The 22,028-nt window shown below is 36.4% G+C and overlaps 1 protein-coding gene and 1 long non-coding RNA gene across 3 annotated transcripts in view; one reads left to right on the top strand and one right to left on the bottom strand.

Annotated features, from left to right (window-relative positions):
- Nucleotides 1–3,549: 3,549 nt before the first annotated feature.
- LOC116421910 lies at nt 3,550–18,549 on the bottom strand. Of its 2 annotated transcripts, XR_004232503.1 has the most exons (4): nt 18,477–18,539; nt 17,176–17,307; nt 5,959–6,078; nt 3,550–3,736 (listed from the first exon to the last, which is right to left on the bottom strand). It is a non-coding gene; the product is annotated as an uncharacterized LOC116421910 (long non-coding RNA). The 2 variants fall into 2 exon arrangements; XR_004232504.1 differs by lacking the exon at nt 17,176–17,307 and having other exon boundaries at nt 18,477–18,549.
- Nucleotides 18,550–18,663: 114 nt separating this feature from the next.
- The window catches only part of HECTD2 (HECT domain E3 ubiquitin protein ligase 2), a 103,890-nt gene continuing 100,525 nt past the window's right edge, over nt 18,664–22,028 (top strand). The window contains exons 1-2 of the mRNA XM_031956035.1: nt 18,664–18,728; nt 19,098–19,377. Of these exons, the coding sequence (XP_031811895.1) occupies nt 19,213–19,377 (165 nt within the window). The 5' untranslated portion in view covers nt 18,664–18,728; nt 19,098–19,212. The remainder of the gene's footprint in view (nt 18,729–19,097; nt 19,378–22,028) is intronic.

Here is a 22,028-nt window from a genome sequence, read left to right on the forward strand (position 1 = left end):
TGAGGGATGTCTTAAAATATTTTCTTAAAATTTTCTTAAAATATGGCTAGATGGATGTAATCCATCTAGAGAACTCTAGAGAAAATTGAGGCAGCAAGACCAGAGCAATTACCTCCAAGTGTGAATAAGTTTTTGCACTAGTGTGATGGCAGTATCAGAGGAGAGAAGGTGAATTATAAGAGAGAAGCTGTGAATTCCTTGGAGCTCTGGAGCCATTTGTTCCTCACCTTCTCTAGTGTTATGTTACATCTTTCTCCTATGAATTGCCATAACCCTTTTTTGGTACCATTCTTTTGCTCTTCGTTTTTATTGTTACTTAACTTCTTTGTTTTATTCATTATTGTCTCCTCAGTGCCTAGAATGGTGCCATGAATATACTAGGGGATTGATAAATATTGTTTGTACTGAAATTCTACCTCAGTTTTCCTCTAGGCAGGATAGGGATTTTAGTGCCTGCCTATTCTATTTCAAAGGAACTTTATATGGGTAGAATGAAACAGTTGATAAAGTCTTTTGAAAATTAAAGGCATTTATAAGTATAATGTAGTATTATTAAAAATCAGTTTTGAAAATAAGAAGCTATTTCCCAATGCTATTGCTTAAACCAACATAGAAAATAATATTTCTTTGGAAATAAACAGCTGGAGGATTAATTATCATTCTAATGATCAGTGGAACAGGTGATTTGTTCTGCCCCCTCATACCTCAAATGAACAGAAGACAATATCACAAGATCAGTTTACCTTAAACTAATGTACTTTGATAGAACTTATACTTTTTTAAAAATTATCTTCATTTATAAGAAAAGAGAAAAACATTATTTTCAGCTATTTGCCTCAGCACACAAGAGCCCCAGACAGAGCTTATGTGCCCATGTGGCATCTGAAAACCAGAGGCTCCCTCAGATCTGCTATTTGTCTACAGATGCTTAGAGTGGCAACCCTCCCGGTGGGAAATTATGCCTAAGAACACAAATTGTGTTATTTCTTTCTCAAAAATTGGAGAGCATGTGGAGAATATAAAAGGATTGAAAGAATGAAGCAAATATGGCGTGCCATATGTACATATACATTAGTTTTTTATTCTTAGAATCAGAGAACTATGGAGTTGGAAGGAACCTCAGAGACAATCTCCAACTCCCTTAATAGCAGAAAAAGAAAATGAGGTTCAATGTTTAAGTCTAGAAGAAAAAATACATCAGTATTTTTCTAGCCTAATCTTAATCCATTTGGTTGTCTCTTCTTTAGTTATGTTCCCTTCTCCTTAATAACTATCCTTTCTTCCCTGACTATTTTTTAAAACTTTTTACCTGGAATCTTCTATTTCAAACTAGAAACTTCCAATTTCCTGGTGGATTGGTGTCTCCCTACCTGGGACCTCAGGGATGGCAAAAGTAATCAGGACTTGGTATGCCTAAGCACAACCCTTGGTATAAAACATTCCAGCTTTGGTTTCCAGACAGGCCATTACTATGGGCTGGGCAAGTGACCTTGATTACTGAACTCAGCTGAATGAATTGCCTGAATCACAGACCTAGGAGTCCTGCACCATTCTGGTTCAAGTCTCAGCTTAGTTACTTACAAGCTGAGTCACTATAGATAAGTCTTTGAACTTTTCTTTCCTCACCCATAAAATGGGGATAAATAATACTTGCACTACTTATCTCATTGTAGGGCACAAATGAGATGATATTTTATGAAGCATTTTGCAAACCCCAGGATTCTATATAAATTAGAATTGTTTCATACACACACACACACACACACACACACACACACACACACAGACACACACACATACAATGTGTGTTTGTGTACAGTCACATATAAATTTCTCAGGTGAAAAGGGGTGGCAAGTGGAAAAAGCTTAAGAAGTCCTGCAGTCTAGATTACTAAGGTCTTTCTTAAAAGGTGCGACCCATATTTTTAACAATACAAAATAAAACATAATTATTACAAACTACATAATATATGCATATTTCATATTGTATTATTTATCATGTTGCATATAATCTTACATATTCTGATATTTGTATATGTTTGTGTATGTATAAACCCACACAGATACATAGTTAAATTCCAGGAGATAATGCCAAAGAGACCAAAAATTAAGAATTAATCATGCTAGATAGAGGCTATCTGCTCTGTCTTGGTTTTTTGTTCCTTTTCACAACAGATAGTTCAAAATAGATGGAATGTGTAAAGTGCTTTGCAAACTTTCTGGGAAAGTCAGTGTAGTGTCATGGCTGAAAAATTGGTCTTAGAATTAAGAAGAAGTCCTGCCTCTGATATCCTGAGTCTGAGACCCCAAACAGTTAGGAAAACTATAAATTATAGAGGAAGTGCTGACCTGAACTGGTAAAGAGAGTTTTCTTGACTGGGATTTCTCTAAACCAATGAACTCTTAGGTTTGTTGCTTATCCCTATTATAGGTAAACTGGCCAGGGTATTTTTTTTTAATTGCTCCCTTTTCCTTTAAGTCTAAAACTTAAACTTCCCTCCAGCTCTAAAATTACAAGAGTCTAGGAGTTAAAGAAAGAAGAAAGACAAGGAAGGAAGGTGGGAGGAAAAAGAGAGGGATTTTCTCCAGGGAATTTGCTGTAGTGTTCTTTACTCCCATATTTATAGCCCACATGTTAATGTGTTTGCATTTTAATGTCAAAGGGAGTTTTTCCATTAGCATTTAAAAGAAACATACAACTAATATAATCACGGGATTTGAAACCACTTTTGTTTTCTGGGAAGTTGGCAGTATGTTATACTGGAAAGACTGCTGGATTTGGCATGGTAACACCTAGTTTGAATTCCAAGTCTCCACTTATTTAAAACCATAGATTTAGAGGAGGAAAAAAGGACCTTTAAGATCACTTGATCCAACTCTCTCATTCTACAGATTTGGAAACTGAGGCCCAGTTATACAGGTTGCAAATGGCAGGTCTGGGATGTGAAAGTGATCTTTTAACTGCAGAGTCAATGTTCTTTCCATTGTGTCACACAAAGTCTCATGCAATAATTTTAACTATCGGCTAGTCACTTCCCCTTTCTAGACTTCATTTTCCACACCTGTAAAATGATTAGATTGGAAGAGATGATCCCTAGTTCTAACACTCTCAACAGCTCTGACTTTGTGTGTTGAAACTTGTAAGCATTTGAAGCCATTTAATGCCTTCTCCATGCTAAAATTATCTTTGGAGGGAAAGTTTCACACACACCAAACATTCAAGAAAAAGACTAAAAATGTAAATATATTGGCTGCTTATGCCAAGAATCAAGGCTGGGGAAGGAAGATGTGAATTCACCCATGCCCAAATAAGGGAGGGAAAAACATTCTGCAGCTCATCTCTCAACATAGCTCTATTTTCCATAATGTCTCAGAAGCCTGTTCATCATCTCATGTGTGCTTACTTATCTCATAATTGGCAAGCTGACTTTTTGGAACTCCCCTTGTCAGCAAAGTAAATGTGGGATTTAATCCAAGACAATCCTGACTAGTGAATAAATAAGAGTGCAAGAATAGAACAAAGGAGGAAGGAAGGAATAATGATCTCTAGCAAAGAAAGCTTTAATTATAAACTGTTATTATAGCATAACAAACATGTAAGCCCATTTTCCATTTTCTTGGATGGCCTTTGTTTTTCTAGACAATGCTATCATTTCTTCAGAGGGGGCAATACAAAGGAACATCTGTTCATGGGAATTTTTATTGGCACTGATGACTCCATAAATGATGATTTCCTCTATGGAAAAAAAAAATCAAGTTTAGGAATTTGGGTGATTTAACTTCATATTAAATATGTAAAGCCAAAAGGGAAACACTGCTGTAGTAAGCTGCTTTCCTATATTACCTTCAGTAAAAGAGAACTTTAAGTTCAGCAAGGGAAAAAAAAATTGCAATCTGGGCAAGTTAACTGATAATAAATTTTTGAGACTCACACCAAAGCCCCTGTTCATTCAAGGATAATTTCCATAAATCAGCAATTCCACAATTATACTGAGGATACAAATTCTCATCTTTTTTTCCTTCAGCAGTCAACATTATTAGCAGTGTCCACTGCTCACAGAGCACTGAAAACATTTCACCAGTTGTGTGGAGTCACAGGGGAAAAAGGCCATGGTTTTTTTCCCCTCAAGAAATGTACAACCTTTTATCGTCATGGAAGATGACAGTATAAACATATAACATCACAATAACTTACAAGAGGCTTGCTATATAATGGATTTGGTCTGATCATGGAGTTAGGAAGACTAGGTTTAAATCTTCCCAAAGATGTGTAGCAGCTGTGTGACTACTGGCAGATTGCCTAACCTCTCACTGCCCCCAGGCAACTCTCTACAAATATAAGGTACAGAAAAATTACAAATTGGCAATGATGGAGGGAATTTATGTGGTGGGAATTCCCTTTATAATCATAGATTTAGACTAAAAAACACCAATAGTTCCAAAAGAACCCCTCCATTTATACGGTGCTTTAAGACTTATGAAATGATTTCCCATGATGTAATACAGATGTCCTTTCCATTTTACAAATGAGGAAGTGAGGGCAGAGTACTTAAATGGGTTGTCCGTAAAGTCAGCATTCAAAACCATTCTGCCTTCCTTTCTCAACTCTCCTTCTGATCCTATGTTCTCATCCCCCTGTTTTCTCTAGAGTCTTGACTACTCTCTTATTCTCTTATACCTGAATGTTCTCACAGTTCCTAGTTTGAGACACTGCATCTTCCTAGCCTTGTTTTGTCAATTGTCTCTAGACTTAAGAAAATATTAATAATGTACATTCAATTTAAAAGTGTTTTAGGGCATAATTTTTGTTTTGGAGAACCAGTTGTCAAACATTTGCCAATACACCAGATTTCTGCCTGTCCTTCTGTTTATCATGTTATCTTTAGTGGCTCCTTTTTATCACCCCTTCATATTGTCACTTCCCAAAGTTCTGACCCTGACCTCTTGCTCTTATCTCTATGTGCTATTGTTTTACAAATTTATTTACTCCTGTTGCTTCAACTATCACCTCTGTGCAGATAACTCCCAAATCTTCATCTTCCTCACTGATCTATCTCTTCATCTCCAACCCATATTCTAGTGCCTACAAGAGATGTCTCACAAGTACCTCAAACTATACATGACAAAACTGATTATTTCTTCCCTTCCCCAAATTGCTCCCCCTCCTGGCTTCTTTTTTTCTTGGAGGGCTCCTGATATAACTTACAAACATGTAGTATGTTTTGTACCTTAATGTTATCTTGGACTCTCTCTCTCTCACCTCATACTTATTTAGTAGTCATGTCCAGTTAGATCTGTGCTATCCATTTTTTCTTTATCCCCACTACTAACAATTCACTAGCAAACATCCGATTTATTATCCTCTGGACTCAGTAGCCACTTAACAGGTCTTTCTCCATTCTTTCTTCCTTCTATCCTTCTCACTGCTATCAGAGCAATTAATTATCTTTATGTGTAAATCTTGCCATGTTGTTCTGCTAAAAAATTTTTCAGTGGTTACTAAGTGCCTACTAAATAAATTTAGCCCAGCATCCAAGACAATCCATATTCTACCATCCTAATTTTTCCATTATTGTCTCAGACTCTACTTCAGCTAAATCAGACTACTCATTGACTTCTATACACATTCTTCCACAATCCTACAAGTACAGGGAAACCTGAAAAAATATTTTTAAAGAAATATAAAATAAATAAAACAATAAAAATGTACAGGGCCAATTATATGCACAGGAATATGCAAATATCTCCCATAATGTAATTGGACAGTACTTCAAGACTTTACTTGCCCCCAAGTATAATTTCCACTAACCTGTTAGTGGAACAGATCAAAACATTAGGTCATATAACTAAAATGTGAGCATTGGCCTGGAAGTGAAGGCCAGGTGAGTGAAAGAATACTACAATGGGTTTGAAGTCAGAACACTTGGTTCTGAATTCTGTGTTACCTTGAACTAGTACCTTAGCTTTCTGAGATTCAGGAACCTTTTGAGACTCAAGTGCCAGTTTTTCTAAGTTTTGAAAAGCTTCACTGTCATAAATTTTCAGTGTCTGCGTTTACACCTCAGAAATCAGTAAGCACTACAAATGAAAAAGATATTGTTTTGTTAATCATATCCTGACTTAAATATTAATAATATATATTCAATTTAAAAGTGTCTCAGGGCATAATTTTTTTTTTGAGAACCAGTTGTTAAACATTTGACAGTACACCATGACATAGTATCCTTAACTGTAAAATGAGGCAACTGGACTGAAATGACTTTTTCATTGCTCCTATGATCAAGATCCTAGTCCTGGATTTCTCTATTTACTATATGATACCAAGCAAGTCACTAAAGTCACTAATGCACCTTGGATCCGGTTTATTTGTTTATTTGACTTATTTATGTTTGTTTATACTTATTTATTCATTCATTTACTTACCTATTTATTTATCATAAATATGTGAAATAGTGTATGATTCAAAATAAAGATCAGAAAATTAGATATTAGAAAAACCTGTGAATTTCTAATGAAAAATACTATTTGAGAAGTTGTATAATTATGATTGTTGTTTCATATTATACCCTACAAAACCACTAGAGGGCAATATGATCAAGATTACCATACATACCAAAATTCCAACACTAGATAGATAAGAGAATAAATTTTTTTTTAAAGTGAGTACCCCATTTCTCATGTTGTATTTGTATTTTCTAACTGAATTTTCATCAATATTTAAATATTTTCCCCAACCAAGTTTTTTGAAAATGACATATGAATATAAATAGTATCTTTGCATTAATTGTGAAATTTAGAGCTAAAAGGGATTTTTAGAGGTCATCTGATCCATAACTCTCAGTGGATATATAAATATCCTGATGTCAAGGGAAATTAAATTACCTGTCCATTTTCATACATTAGCAAAAGCAGGATTTGAGTCTGACTGTAAAGCCATTACTCTGTTATATAATAGCTTCATGATCACAGTGACACTTTCAAATTTTCAAAATGCATTATCATTTATATGATTAATCTTCACACCAATAGCAGAACAGGGTTTAGCACAGTTGTTTTAAGGGATTATGGTCTTATTGATGTAGATATTCCCTCCAACATTACAGATCACAACTCATCCATATCTGATCAGCTAGTGATACTTTTGCCCATAAATTCTCATAAACTCTCCCTGGAAATCTACCCAATGTTCTGAAGGCCTTCCTTTTGTTGTCTTCATATTTCATAAATAGCATCCCAACACTTGGGCTGTCCATCTGTTATCTCCTTGCTCTTGCCAGCCCACCTCCTTTTCTAATTGCATATAACCTTATCCTACTTCTTCCATGTTAACCACTGGTAACGTATTTTAGCCTATTTATTCCTGCCACAAGTATCTGAATTTTCCTCTGAGTCATTCACAACTTTGATTCACTGAAGACTGTGGTGTACTATGGTTCACTGCCATACATCACCAGAAGAAACTGGTTTTTAAAAGATGAGTTTTTGCAAAGAAAGGCAACTTGGAAGCAATAAAAGGATTATATAATTCCAAATTCAATACAGCTTACTTTCTTCTTTCTACCCAGTTCTCAGCCAAGTTCAGTGTTTGTTCCAGATATATTTACTGATAGACTAATTTAATGGAATGGCTATTTAACTGCATACTGTAGCTTCAACAATAGGCATTTTCCATTCATTTGGTTTTTCATTAGGATGTAATTATATTTTTTTATTTCATAGAATAGGCGCTTTAGCAATGTAGGATTGGATGCAATCAGCACATTATCTGCATACAAGAGCATCTAGAGGCCCTTATAATTTATAGAGAATATTTCCTACATTTGGATCCTTCATGACACATGTTGCAACTATATATTATCCTTAAGTGCTCTGGGAGGTAAATAGAGCCTGTGTTAACCATCTAACAAGGATATCAAGTATAGCAGTCTGTCTTCTGTTCACAATCAGGGCACCAGTGCCAATGACTTTCAATCAAGCAGCACTCCACCATGTATTGAAATATCATTATTATATCCTAAATTTTTATCTGTAGTAGAAGTTTGATTCATTCAACCTCTAGCTCAGGCTTTGCCAACTAAACCACACCCCCTTCCTTTATCTTCTCTTTTTCTACCTTATTTTTATGCTTTATTTTTCTACCTTAACTCATTACTGTAATTTAAAGACAGAAGTTAGTTAAATTAGGAAATGTGTAGTATAATCAGCTGCATTAATTCCATGTAACAAAGATAACACATTTAAAGATAGAACCCCATTTTTGGCTAGAACTCATCTTTCATTCACAGCATGAAATAGATAACCCCAAAGTTTAATGTTTTATAATAGACCACTCATCCTCTCATAAAACACAAGCTGGGTGCAGATAATTAATTCATGAGCAGATTAGAGAATACCAAGGAAACTTTAGTGAGAATTCTGATGGTCACCATTACATGAGCAAACAGAACACAGGATCATTCCCCCAGCATCTCAGGACTTCTGTTTCTGGATCTACATGAATACATGCCTGTCCTGGAAATGGCCAAAGGATTAATGTCATTCTCTCAGGCACTACAATGTTCAAATTCTGAGAATGGTTCCTATTCCTGTTCCAGTTTTCTCTTTCTACCATCTGCAACAGTTCAAAAGGCTCAAAGAACAAATTAAGCTATGTCAGAATGGTGGCGTACTGCAAAGGAGATAGAATGTCTATGTTACATAGAAATCTTGTATAATTTTCAAAATGAGAAATTTCTATGTAGAATTTTTAAATGTACAGACTTAGAACTAAGCTTCCGGTCCATCTGCCTTTGCCTGGATTTCCCATTTGTTTTTATTCACTCTTGAGCTATAATAGTCTTCCACTAAAGTCCTAATGTGATATTTTATCATAGTTTAGAGATGGCACTGAATTCTTGAAGTCCATAGAGGGATACAAGTTCTGAAGGGTCCTTCTATGTTGGAGGGTCTTTAAAAATGGGCCTAGTGACAGATTATATGTCTGCTGTCCAAGGAACAGCTGTCTAATTTGAGACTCAATACCAAGTTGGCTAGAAGGTAATGAATAGTTTGGTGAAAATAACTATGTGTGATCTGCATCAGTGGAAGAAGTACCTATTCTGAAACTAGCATAGACCCTTGGAATTTCTGAATGGAAATATGTGTACGGAATCTTGTTACATGCATGATAACATTTTTTCATGTTACAAATTTATTGGAACTCAGGATTGGACAGCTTCCTTAAAGTAGGACAAGACATATTAAGTTAGAGAAATAGTTCAAGGAAACCAAATATTCCATGATTTGAGATCCTATGAATTTTTATACATTTAGAATTAATCTGCCTCCTTTTTAGATCAGGGAAATTAGTGGTATTTCCTAGAACAGTGGCTTTTAGTTTGTAAACTAATGCCTTTTTACTTTCTAATTTTCTCTTTCTAATCTATGTTGTTCAGTTTTATTTTTTTTCCCTGTGGCTTGGATTTCTATTAATACAGCGGCATACAATAATAGTTACTCTTATCTAAGTAAATGAAATTTCTCCCTTATATTAGCAATGAATCCATGATGAAGAACCAATGAATGAAAAACCATTTTAAGTTTTTATGTGCCAATCATTGTACTAAACACTACAAATAGGCTACAAATAGAAAAGTAACTTCCACTTTGTTTCTAGACAAGAAATATTTTACAACTTTCCAATCTAGAACTATAAGTTTGAAAAACTAGTTTCCTGAAGGAGAAAGATCTACTGGAAAGGAAAGAGGGATGGATTTGATTGCTTATGGTCTCAGATACAAGTTTTTCCTTGTTATGTGGAGTTCAATAAAGCTTTCACATCTTCATTGTAATGTGAACCTGTGCTTACATGGGATCCAGGGTTAATGTCCTTTATATCTTTTTTTGGCACATAGATATTAAATTTTCAGCTAAAATAAGCATAACTCATAAGAAACCTCCAAAATTGAATCTGGTTTGTATAAATTCAGAAATTGGTTCTAGGCTACAGATTACAATTTTGTTTTGTCTTATTATTATTATTATTATTATTTTGCAAGGTAATTGGGGTTAAGTGACTTGCCCAGGGTTATACAGATAGTAAGTGTTAAGCGTCTGAGTCTGAATTTGAACTCAGGTCCTTCTGATTTCAGGACTAGTGCTCTATCCATTGTTATCCTAATTTGACAGATAAATAAACTAAGGCAGGTCTAATAGCTTAAATGAAAAAAAATCAAGGTTTTATATATATATATATATATATATATATATATACATTTTTTTTTTTTTTTAACATCATTTTCTACTCCTATGTTTATGTGTTATTATCCTCTACATCACAATAGCTCTTTATAGTCAAGTTCTTTTTTTTTAATTGCTCATTTTTCCAAAATATTTTTTGACCTTGAACCTCATGTTCAAGTTGAGTTCTGATCACCTGTTGGAGTGGAGTCCCCATTCTAAAGTTAAGGCTTTTTTGTAGAAAGAATCTTTTCCTTTGTATAGTTCTTTTATGTTTTTAAAACTGTCAGCATGGAGGTTTATTCATAATTTGAGTATGACTTTTAGCATTCCCTCAAAATGAACTTGTTGACAGAAAGAGAGAATATGAATTATACCAAATAAGATAATTGACAGAGTAAAATAGCAATGATGGTGTTTTTTGCTTGCATTAAGACTTTCTATTTTTCAGAATTGAATATTTAAAGGAATTGCTAGTTCATTTATGCATTTGCTGTTGACTACTTGAGGAGGCAATGCAATTTTCCACTAGGTAATGACTACTTAAAATGTACTCACCATACTTCAAAACATAAAAGACCTAACAATTGGTGTCATTGAATCTGGCAAGAAAGCTTTTTGGATGACAGCAACAGAGAATATGAATGAATTTTAGGTGTAGGTTCAGAAATACTATCTCTGCCAAATACAGCACCAACTGACAAGGTTCACATACCATGATACAAGGATTTGTAAAGGCTCTGTGACCTCATTGCTAGACTCCTTCCACCAAAGTAGACCTAATCTATTTTTGACCTAAAAGAAAAGTCCTAGGGAAATGCCTGAGGTACATGGAGATAAAACCCAATACCTTTTCTTACTTTAAACTTCCATAGTTCATGCTCAAAAAGTTATCAAACTGTGCATACCCTTTGATCCAGCAGTGTTACAACTGGGCTTATATCCCAAAGAAATCTTAAAGAAGGGAAAGGGACCTGTATGTGCAAGAATGTTTGTGGCAGCCCTGTTTGTAGTGGCCAGAAACTGGAAACTGAATGGATGCCCCTCAATTGGAGAATGGCTGAATAAATTGTGGCATATGAATGTTATGGAATATTATTGTTCTGTAAGAAATGACCAACAGGATGATTTCAGAAAGGCCTGGAGAGACTTACACGAACTGATGCTGAGTGAAATGAGCAGGACCAAAAGATCATTATATACTTCAACAACAATACTATATGATGATCAATTCTGATGGACCTGGACATCTTCAACAATGAGATGAACCAAATCAGTTCCAATAGAGCAGTAATGAACTGAACCAGCTACACCTAATAAAAGAACTCTGGGAGATGACTATGAACCATCCCTCTATTTTTGTCCACCTGCATTTTTGATTTTCTTCAGACTAATTGTACACTATTTCAAAGTTCAATTCTTTTTGTACAGCAAAATAACTGTTTGGACATGTATACATATATTGTATTTAACTTATACTTTAACATATTTAACATGTATTGGTCAACCTGCCATCTGGGGGAAGGGATGGGGGGAAAGAGGAAAAGTTGCAAAAAAAGATTTTGCAGTGGTCAATGCTGAAAAATTACCCATGCATATATCTTGTAAATAAAAAGCTATAATATAAAAATAAACTTCCACAGTTCTTCTAGCCTTAAAGTGGGAGAAAATATTGATAAGTGTGAAAGGAAAATACAGAGCAAATTATATTTGGTTGAGTCTTAGAAAGAAGATAAGGAATTTCTACAAGACAGAGATGAAACCGTAGTACATTTGAAGGATGGGAGATAACTTGGACAGACACAGAGGTGTAAGAGAAGCACAAATTTCAGAAATACAAAGTGGTTTAGTTTGGCTATAATGTACATGTAGACTTTCAAGATTAATGCTAATTTTAACATATAGGACAAGAGACCAGAAATGTCATTACTAGAAGATATAAAAGGAAGAAATGTAAACTAAGACTAAGGAGTCTGTTTCACCTAGTCTTTTATATACTCTAATTTCATTTGCATGCTCATCAGAGAAGACTGTGAGTTTGAGAGGAATCAACTCAGATTTCCACACAACTATTATGTGATTATTTGGGGTAGATTCTCCAATAGTATTTTCAGTGATATAAACTCAACAGCAAGAATTTAATAGGAATTAAAGGGAATTTTCTAAATAGTTCTCTGGGAGCAAGAATTTTGAGTGAGCACCAGAGAAAGACAGGGAAAAGAATAAACTAAATCAGAGGATTCTGGAAAGATATCAGAGTAGATTGGTAAATTTCAAGCTCTCCAGATTTGCCCCACAAATAGAACAAATTTGTGCTGCAGTGCAAGCATAGACTCGAGAAAAATCAAAAAGACTTAGGGCAGAACTGGGGTCCTCCAGATACAACTCAGGAAGATTTAAAGACAGACTCTGGGCTGGGGATTAGCCTGTTTGAAGTACAAACACTTCCAGGCTATCTCTGCAGAAATATCAAGTGGGGATCCCTCTGGCTAGCGAGGTGTGGCTAGAGCCTCAGCTGGAATCCCAGAGACTTTCACCTCCCGAAATGTTTACTGAGTTGAGGTCTGAATCCCGGAGGACTGAGTGAACCTCTTGTGCTTGTGAAGGCCAGGTCCAGCTGTGCTGCGAGACTAGGCCCCAAAGATCATTTGGGGAGTTTGATGGAGAATACCTTGGAAAGAAAAGACTAGAAGCAATGAGTACAAGATGATTAGAGTATAAATTAGATGTGCATTCACAGATGCAAGAGGCTTGGTGATAGATAAGAATTGTCAATTGACTGAATATGGAGATGAAAGAAAAGGAAGAGTCAAGTCATTTTGAAGTTGTGAAAAGGAATGACTTGAAGAATGATGTACTCTCAATAAAGATATGGGAATTCTGAGAAGGAAGGTGAATATAATGGATGGTGGGTGGACATAATGAATTCCAATTTTAGAGATGTTGAATTTGAGTTACTATTGGTAGATAAAGAAATCCTGGGCAGGGAGGGTAGAATAAGTAAGTGATTAGTCTTAGGCAAAACAAATGTAAAGGTGCCCCCCAAATTTTGTAAATCTTTCTGAGGTGGCAAAAATGGGATATCCATAAAAGGGAGAATGGATGAACAAATTAGGGTACATAAATGCGATGTGATTGCTGAACTCTTAAAAGTATAATGTCCAGTAAGGTTTCCAGAGGACTGATGATGAAACATAGTGCACTTCCTGATAGAGAAGCAAAGAATTCAGAATGTAAAATGAGACAATTTCTTTTTGACATGGTCAATGTGGAATTTTATTTTGACGATACATCTTGTTTTTGTTTTTCTTTTTTTTTTCATGGAGGTAGATTAGGGTGGGAGTGGGGGTGAGCAGGTAGAAAGCTGGATCTTTGCCTGATAAAACAAAATATTTCTAAATAAAATAAATTTTGAAAAAGAAAAGGTAGAGAGAAAGAGATGGTTGCAAGAGATGTGAAGGAAGAATTAAAAAAGTCTGGGCAACTGAACTTATGATAGTGTCAGTTTTCTGAGTGAAATAAGAGATGAGGACATTTGATGAAATGGAGGAGAGTAAGATGGCATTAGGAACTTGAGAGATAAGCATGTTTGAAGCAGCTGCTTCAAATAGTTTGATAGAGAGTAAACTAGGGAAGAATGAAAAATTGTTGTACAAAGCTGAACAAACAACTGATATTAGATAACATAAATCTGTAGTGGACTCCAGTAAGTATGATTCCATGATTTTCTCCAACAACTTTTAACAGTCCAGTAGCAAAATCAAAGAAGGGGTATGGTAAAGGTAATCAATAGTTAAGGATTAACAGCAATGAAAAGTAGGAGATGGGAGCAAGAAAACCAAGGATGAAGAACTATGTAGAGTTGAACAGGTTAACTTTTGGGTCAAAATTGTGAAGAAAGGAAACTGAGTCTAGTAAAAAGGGATCATGAATGGGGGAGAATGAAGAAACAAGGAAGAATAGAGGAATTAGAGCTCTTGATGTAGATGAAGTAGGAGTTTAAGAAGGAGATGTGGAAAAGTAAGATGATGCTCAGAGAGGGAAATTTCAAAAGTCTTTGAGATGACAAATTTTAGGTCATGATAAAATAAGTATAGGGCAGTATAATCCTTGAAGCTGCTTATAAAAAAGACAGTAGTAATGAAAGTTGAAAATGATGAACTTGGGAGTTCAAAGTGACATCTACATGATCATTAAGATTGAAGATAGGAATTGTGATGTAGAGAAAATTAACTACGTCTTCCAACAAGGAATTGTTCTTATTGTGTCATAGGCTTTGAGGGAAATTCCAAAAATGTTTTAAGCAATAGCAACACTATTGTCGTATGTAGCTTCCAGAAAGATATCCTTGAACAACAATGCTCATTTGAATATATAAGCTCTGACATGTTTGTAAAAAAAAAAAAATAAGTAGCATTCTTTTATAGTCACACATTGTATAATCAATGTGCTAATTATATGCTTTCCTTAGTGGGGCTGTCAGGACATCTGGCAACTATTAAACTTAGCCTAGTTGGTATTACGGCACATAGCTGAGAGAAATAGTGGAACTATATTTTTAATGTAGGTTTCATTAATTCAGACATATTTCCCTCCTCTATTTCTCATTAGCTAAAATTAGGGATGCTTTCCTTTGTGTATAATTGAATAATTAATTTAGATCGTCTCTATGAATTCAAAATTTTGACTGGATTCAAGTGAAAAATTTCCTTCAGTTCCATTCTTGGATTTTTGAATATGACCTTTGATTTGTTTATTTCAAAGCTGATACTCAAGTTAAACTCCAAATCAAGGTTGAATTCAAATCCTGTCACACATATTTTGTGACTGAACAAATCAACTTGTTACTCTCAGTTTCAATTTCCTTCTCTGTGAAATGAGGATAAAAATCATATTGACTTCATAGTTGTGAATTTTAAAGTGTTTTGAAACCCTTAAAATGCTATGTACATATGAACTATTATTATTGTATAGCATATTATTCAGAAATCTCAGGGCATTCTTGACATCAAGATTCTTGAGCAATGATAAATTTATCCTACCAAATCCTGCTCTCATGCCTAATTATTGCATGAAGATGATCCTGGGTTCTAAAAAACTATGCCCTTGGATCGCAATGGAATGTGAATGTTATTATAGACTATATATATTTTTTTTTCTGAGGATGAGGCAGGCCAAGTCAGGAAGAATTCATCAACAGGTGATTAGATACCTCATGGCGAATTTTTTTGGCCACTGCAACTCATAAACCCACCATCTATGGAAGTACAGTTTCTGATCTACTTCAATGGAGTCAATATCCACAACAATGAAATATGAGACCACCTGAATGAAAAATTCATGCACAGGAAAGCTGCTTGCATGATAGCAAAATTGCCATAGCACTGTGATTTTTATCATGCTTCTCTGTTAAGTGAGTAATTAGGTGAGCACTGTGGTCCCTTCTTGTTCCTAGCAACCTAATCTCACAAATAGACAATAAAATCCTAGAAATATACTGACAGAACAGCTGTGAAAAATGAATTAAGACCATTTTCTCTCAACTATCTTCAGTTCTCTGGCATCCCATTCCACCACCATTCCTCACAGAAAGAAGATTGAACTGACTATGCTTACTGTAGTACATAAAAGATTAATTCCAAAATATCTGAAGAATTCCATATAATGAAACTAATTAGGTCTTAAAAAAAAAGAAGTAGGGAGATGTATTGTTACTCATTCTAGTATAATCCTAGAAATTCAAAATTCAGAAATAACTTTTTATAAACATTTACTTTTAAATATCTTATTCTATTAAAACTTACCACATGAATAGACATATACCTTCAATATTGTAGCTGTGCACCAAAAAAGAAAGCACAAAGGGTAAGAAAGAATAGGGTATTTACTTTTATGTCCTTTCTCAGCCAGGCATTTGTATAGTGAACTACTGAATGTAGTTGAAAATTATAACTCCAGGAATAATTTTTCCTAGTTATTTGCCTCCACAAAACAAAGCTAAAACCATAACTTCAATATTGTTCAAATTGTTCTATAACAGTCATACTTGGAAGTCAGTTCTACACCACTGGCATGGTTTAAAATTGAGGGAAAAAGCCTGAAAACAAATTCAAGAATAACTGGGTGGAAAGGTGGGGAAGGGAAGGAGGGAATAGGGAGAGAGAAAAAGAATGAGATTTCAGAGTAAAGTCATTTAGTAATGTCTAAAGATGAATTATTTTCCCCTCCAAGAGTGATTAATAAATACTTGTCTGTTGAGTAGATAACACATTTCCAAATCATATTCAATGAAAATAAAAATAGAGAGTGACAGCTCATGAATTACAAGAAGACAGATTTTCTTGAAATTAATAAAACCTAGCATTTTTAATTTGGAGAGGATTTTTTTTGCACATTGATTTTAACATTGACATTCAATGCCGTAGACTGATTAGTACAGACTATGTTTACAAAACATTTTCACCAGAAAACAGCATATCATAGTATTGAAGATATTAAGAGATGTGATTGTCCTTGCTTGTGAAAGGCACATGATATTATGAATAAAACAAAATATTAACCATAATTTTAAAAATAATTTATATTTCGATCAGTAAAGCCTTAAAAAAAGCTCCTTATAACAACATAGGGCTAAATATAATATTCTGGGAATTCACAATACTTTAAATTTAGCAGCTTAACAATTGTATATTTTTGTTCAAGTCACTTGATTTTTCCTGATTTTTCAAAGACCCATTCTAGTTCTAATATTTTATCATTTTATGCTTAATCCTGGAAATGTATAGCAACATTTCTATTTCTGTTAAATTAGAAACGTCTAAAAATATAAGATTGAATGGGTACAAGGAGAATATATGCATGGGGAGAAGAATACAATCTATTGAGAATTTATTTTACTTTGAATTTTAACACTGGTGGGTAATTTTTTACTTAATAGTAGTTACTTTTTCAACTCACACTTAAATCCTTATTAGAAAAGTGCTGCATAAATGCAATGTTTTACAAGGATCTAGAGTCTGTTCTTGATGATGTTCATGTCCCAATACATATGAAGAAATTGTAGCAGAAGCAAGATAGGTCATCTGTTATCTACAAAGAAAAAAAGAGTAGGATGGGAGAGACAGAGACAGAAAGACATAGAGGAGAAGCGGCTGAGGGAGGGGAAATTAGGTCTATGAAAACTTTTTTCATTTATATTTTAAAACTTAAATCAGAGCCTGGCATAGTAGTAAGAGATTAATAAATACTTATTGATTGGTTTACAGGAGTCCTTTCCTGCTCCACCTATTGCTAGTATCTTCTCTCTGAGATTAACTTTCATTTATACTACAACTGTTATGCAGAATTTTATATACGTATATTGCTATATAAATATATAGTATATGTTAAAAGCAACTATATATAATATATACTTCCAAGTATATGTACCTTTAGTATACTAAACCTGTGAATATAGACTTAATACACTATACTATTCCTTGTTCAGTCCCATTTGACTCTTTGCAACACTATTTGGGGTTTTCTTGGCAAAGATACTGGAATGGAAGAAACTGAGGCAAACTAGTGTCACATAGCTAGTGTTTGAGACCACATTTGAACTTACAAATGCCACTTAGCTGCCTTCCCACAATATATCTTGTATATACACACATATATGTTTTATGTATGCTTATCTGTATATAAATACAGAGGTGCATATCTATCTTAAGTATTAGAAGGAGGGGTCTTTGAGGGAAGAGGCAAGTTTTTGCCTTTCCTGTTGTCACCTGTAATAGATTAGATTGGTAGAGTTTAATGAAGAGTTCTGGATTGATTAAAAGAAGGGAGGAGAAAAAAGTGGGGCTGGAGACAAGGACTCAGGGAGTAAGATGGGACTGGGGAAGGATGAAGCGGAGAGAGGCTCGGGGAGGGAGAGCTCGCTGGGAAGGGCTGCTTCGACGGAGGCCTCCCAGACCCAGGGGCCCTCCTCCAGGTTGGGGGCAGCCAGGCGCAGCACCAGAGCGGGTTTCTCTGCCTGCGGCACGGCCCTGGTCTGGGATGACTCGTGCGTCCTCGGGCTGCAGCACATGGCAGAAGGCGGCCAGGCTGGCGGCCCCCGCTGAAACCCTAGGACGGGGCAGGGCTCCTCGGCGGGAGACGGGACCGGTCACAGAGCTGCGGAGGGGAGAGGCTTTCAAGAGACCCTAGAACCGCTCGGGCCGGGGCAGGGCCGAGCGCAGTGGAGACAGCGCGTACGCCGCGGCATACGCCAACCCTACCCGGGCGCTCCGCCCCTGCGGGCTCTCGGGCCCCGCTCCAGCCCCAGCCCATCCACAAATATGGCGGCTCCGGAGGCGGCCCCTCCTCCCGGGGCTCCCGGACTAACTGGGGCGGGTCGCGGCCGGCGGCTGCTCCAGAGCCCGGCCTTCGCTTGGTAGCGTTCCCCTAGAGCGCGAGGCCGGCTGCGTGGGCACCGGCCGGCGCGGGCGGGAGGAAGGCGTGGGGCAGAGGCGGGAGATGCGAGGCCCCAGGTGATTGACTCACCGTCGCGCGGGAGGGGGGGAGCGGGGCGGGGCGCGAGCCCCCAGGTGACGGAGCTGGCGCTAGGGAGCTGGGGGCGGCGGGGGGAGGGGCCCGGCGGGCGGGCAGGCTGGCGGGAGGAAGCCGCTGTCGCCGGCGGCGCCGCGGGGCGGGGGCGGGAGCTCGTCGAGGGAGGGAGGGAGGGAGAGAGCGAGCGGAGGGGGAAAAAGAGAGAGAGGCAGTGGCTGCCTAGTGTTCCGGCCCGGGGGTGGTGGGGACGGGAGGAGGTGTTTGCCAGTGGCTGGAGCGGAGCCCTCTCGCGGCCGCGGCGTCAGCAGCATCCCCTGCATCCCTGCATCCCTGCATCCCTGTATCCTCAGCATCCCCGCTCGCTAGCACCACAGTCCCGAGCAGCGGTTCAGCCCAGCCGCCCGCCGCTCACCGCTTCTCCCTCCCGACCCAGACGAGGTTGTCCCTGAGCTGTTGGGTGACACCATGAATGAGGATACTCGGGATCCCTCTCCGCCCGCGGCGGGAGCAGCGGCGGCGGCAGCGGTGGAGGAGAAAGAGAAGAAGGACGAGGAGGCGGAAAAAGGGAAAGAAGAAGAGCGGGAGAAGCTGCCCCCTGTCCTCGGCACTTCCAGCACTGGGGCTTCTGGGGTAGGTCTGCCTGCTAATGTCACTAGGGAGCTCTCGGTACCTGGACGCTGAGTGTGTGTGGGTCCTCAAAAACTCCAAAAGAATCTGTATTTTTTGGGAGAGGTTGAGAGAGGGAGATTAATTACCTTGATGCATGATCAAAGTCTTGTTTTTTGGTAAACATAAAGAAAATATAAAAGCAGAATAGGTAATTCATTTTTTAATATTAAAAATAGTTTTCCTCTAGACTTCTAGGGCAGTTTGTAAATTGAACATGAATAACTTCTGAAATATTGGTAAGGTTTTCCACTCCTGTTTTTCAAATTATTTATTTTTCCTCTTAGCATAACCCAGTAACAGGAAGCTAGACTGGAAACTGGGAGATCTGGGGTTTGAGGCTCACTCTTGACTCGTGGTGGTTGTGTTGAACCGAGGCAAGTCATTTAAGCTGAGATAAATAGCAAAGAGAAAAGGTGCTAGGAAGAGAGTATCTTGACCTGAGAGTTTCATATACCGATGAAATCCCAAGGTCAGTCCCTGTCCCAATATCATTGTGTGTACTCTGTATCTAATAGGCTGAATTATTTAAATCCAGTTGTATCACTTGTTCGGGGATGGATTATCTGGAGGATGCCTGCTTGCCCTTTAAAGCAAGGAAATCTTCCTCATCATTCCCCCATCATTCTGAACTTGTTCTCTAAGTGACTTACCGCCTAATTGTGACTTTTCCATTTCTGTCAAATAAGTGGGAGGTAGATATCTGATAGTATTATTTTTCGTATAGTATAGAATGGTGAATTTTAAAAGCTTACTTAGACCTTCCGTTTGAAGCTAAAGTTATTTAACCCTTATCCAAAATGATTTTTCTTCAAAGACAAATTTTAAAGAACTTTCAAGGTTTTAAGTCTTCATATGTCATTGAGTATGGTTTAGTTTTCTTCAGAGTATCCGCTCTCCTCCTTTCCTTTTGCTGACAGTTGTAACACTGGTTAATTTGACGCACGAAATTCAACTCGCATCTTAATTTCTTTCTATTGCACATATTTTAAGGAAATTTTTTTTTTTTAGTTTGCCTAGTTTAAAAAAAAAACAAACCTTGATAACAACAATGAACTTTACATGACAAAATAATAAATGAAAGTTTAGTGTGAATTGTAAATTTCCATTATTAATACTTTGTAAATCATTTTAAAGCCACCCTCAAATGACTAAGTGTCTTACTAAAATAATTCAGTCTTTTTTTAATGTGTTGTATCAGGAATAGTGTTTTGAAGCTGTAGATTTTTGAAATGTCTACACATAGCTAGGTGGCGCAGTGGATAAAGTGCTGGATCTGGAGTCAAAAGAAAACTGATCTTTCTGAGTTCAAATCTGGTCTCAGATACTTATGGGCTATATGATCCTGAGCAAGTCACTTAACCCTGTTTGCCTCAGTTTCCTCATTATAAAATGAGCTAGAAAATGACAAAAACAAACTCCAAATGGGGTCATTTTCTAGCAAAGAGTCATATATGATTAAATAGCACAAAGGCTGTAATAAATAGAAACTAGAGAAAGTTAAAATCCTAAATTATTGTAGCAAATAGTGAATTATAAATGAATTAAGTAAAGTTGATTAGAAAGTCAAACCATTAATTATAGATCAATTTTGGGGCAGGATGTTTTAATGTAATTCTTTACATACTGCTTCAGATCTTGTTATTTCTGGTTCCTTGGTTTCTATCCTCAGATATTAGATTAGGTCTTAATAATGTAAATGGATGGTGTTCCAGTAGTGTAAATAGATTATGTGGTATTTATATGTTCCCATAGAAAATATTATAAATGCTGTTTAAGTACCAAGGTTAGTCCACAGATAATCTACTCAACCCTCAACATGCTGAAATTATGTATATCCATAAGAAAATATAGTAGAAATGAATATTGCTACAATACCAATAACTAAAATTGAAATATAAAATTGCATAAGAAATAGTTCTTTATGTGACATTCCAGATGTTGAAGAAAATCAGATTTATATCCAGAAGTATATGGAGGCAAATGGAGACTTTTAGAGATTCTTAAATGGATTTCTGTTTGGTTCTGTCTGACACTTGACTTTTTAAAAGTGTTTTAAAAGTTGACGGCATTAATTCTTATAGCTAACTTTTAATCATATGACTTTCATAGTTACTGGTATATCATTAAATTATATATATATATATATATATATATACACATATCTATATATTTAGCAATGATTAAATCTTTTATTTGACTCATATGTGAAGAGATTTTTTCCCTGAAGTAAAAGTTGCAAGAGGAAGGGAGTTTTTGAATATGAATGAGAACAAAATTGCCTGAATTAATATAAACAGTTTTCAGCCAGTGAAGGAAAAAAGAGAGGTTAAGTACCATCCCCCAAAGGGGAAAAATGACATAATATATAATGATTGTAGGTAAAGCTGTTTTGTAAAGTATTACATGGCTATATATTGTTTATTGTCACCATGATAAATGATAGGTCTTACCTTCAAATGCTAGAAAAGAGGTGATCTTGGTTTAGATTATACCCTTAGACAATTAGTATTTGATTCTGAGGATCAGATTTCCATACTTATAACTAGTATTTGTACAGTATTTAAAACTTTTGAAAAATTCTTTATATTTTTCTTTCATTTGATCTTCACAAC

This window comes from Sarcophilus harrisii, chromosome 2 (assembly GCF_902635505.1).
Source record: "Sarcophilus harrisii chromosome 2, mSarHar1.11, whole genome shotgun sequence".
Taxonomy (NCBI): Eukaryota; Metazoa; Chordata; class Mammalia; order Dasyuromorphia; family Dasyuridae; genus Sarcophilus; species Sarcophilus harrisii.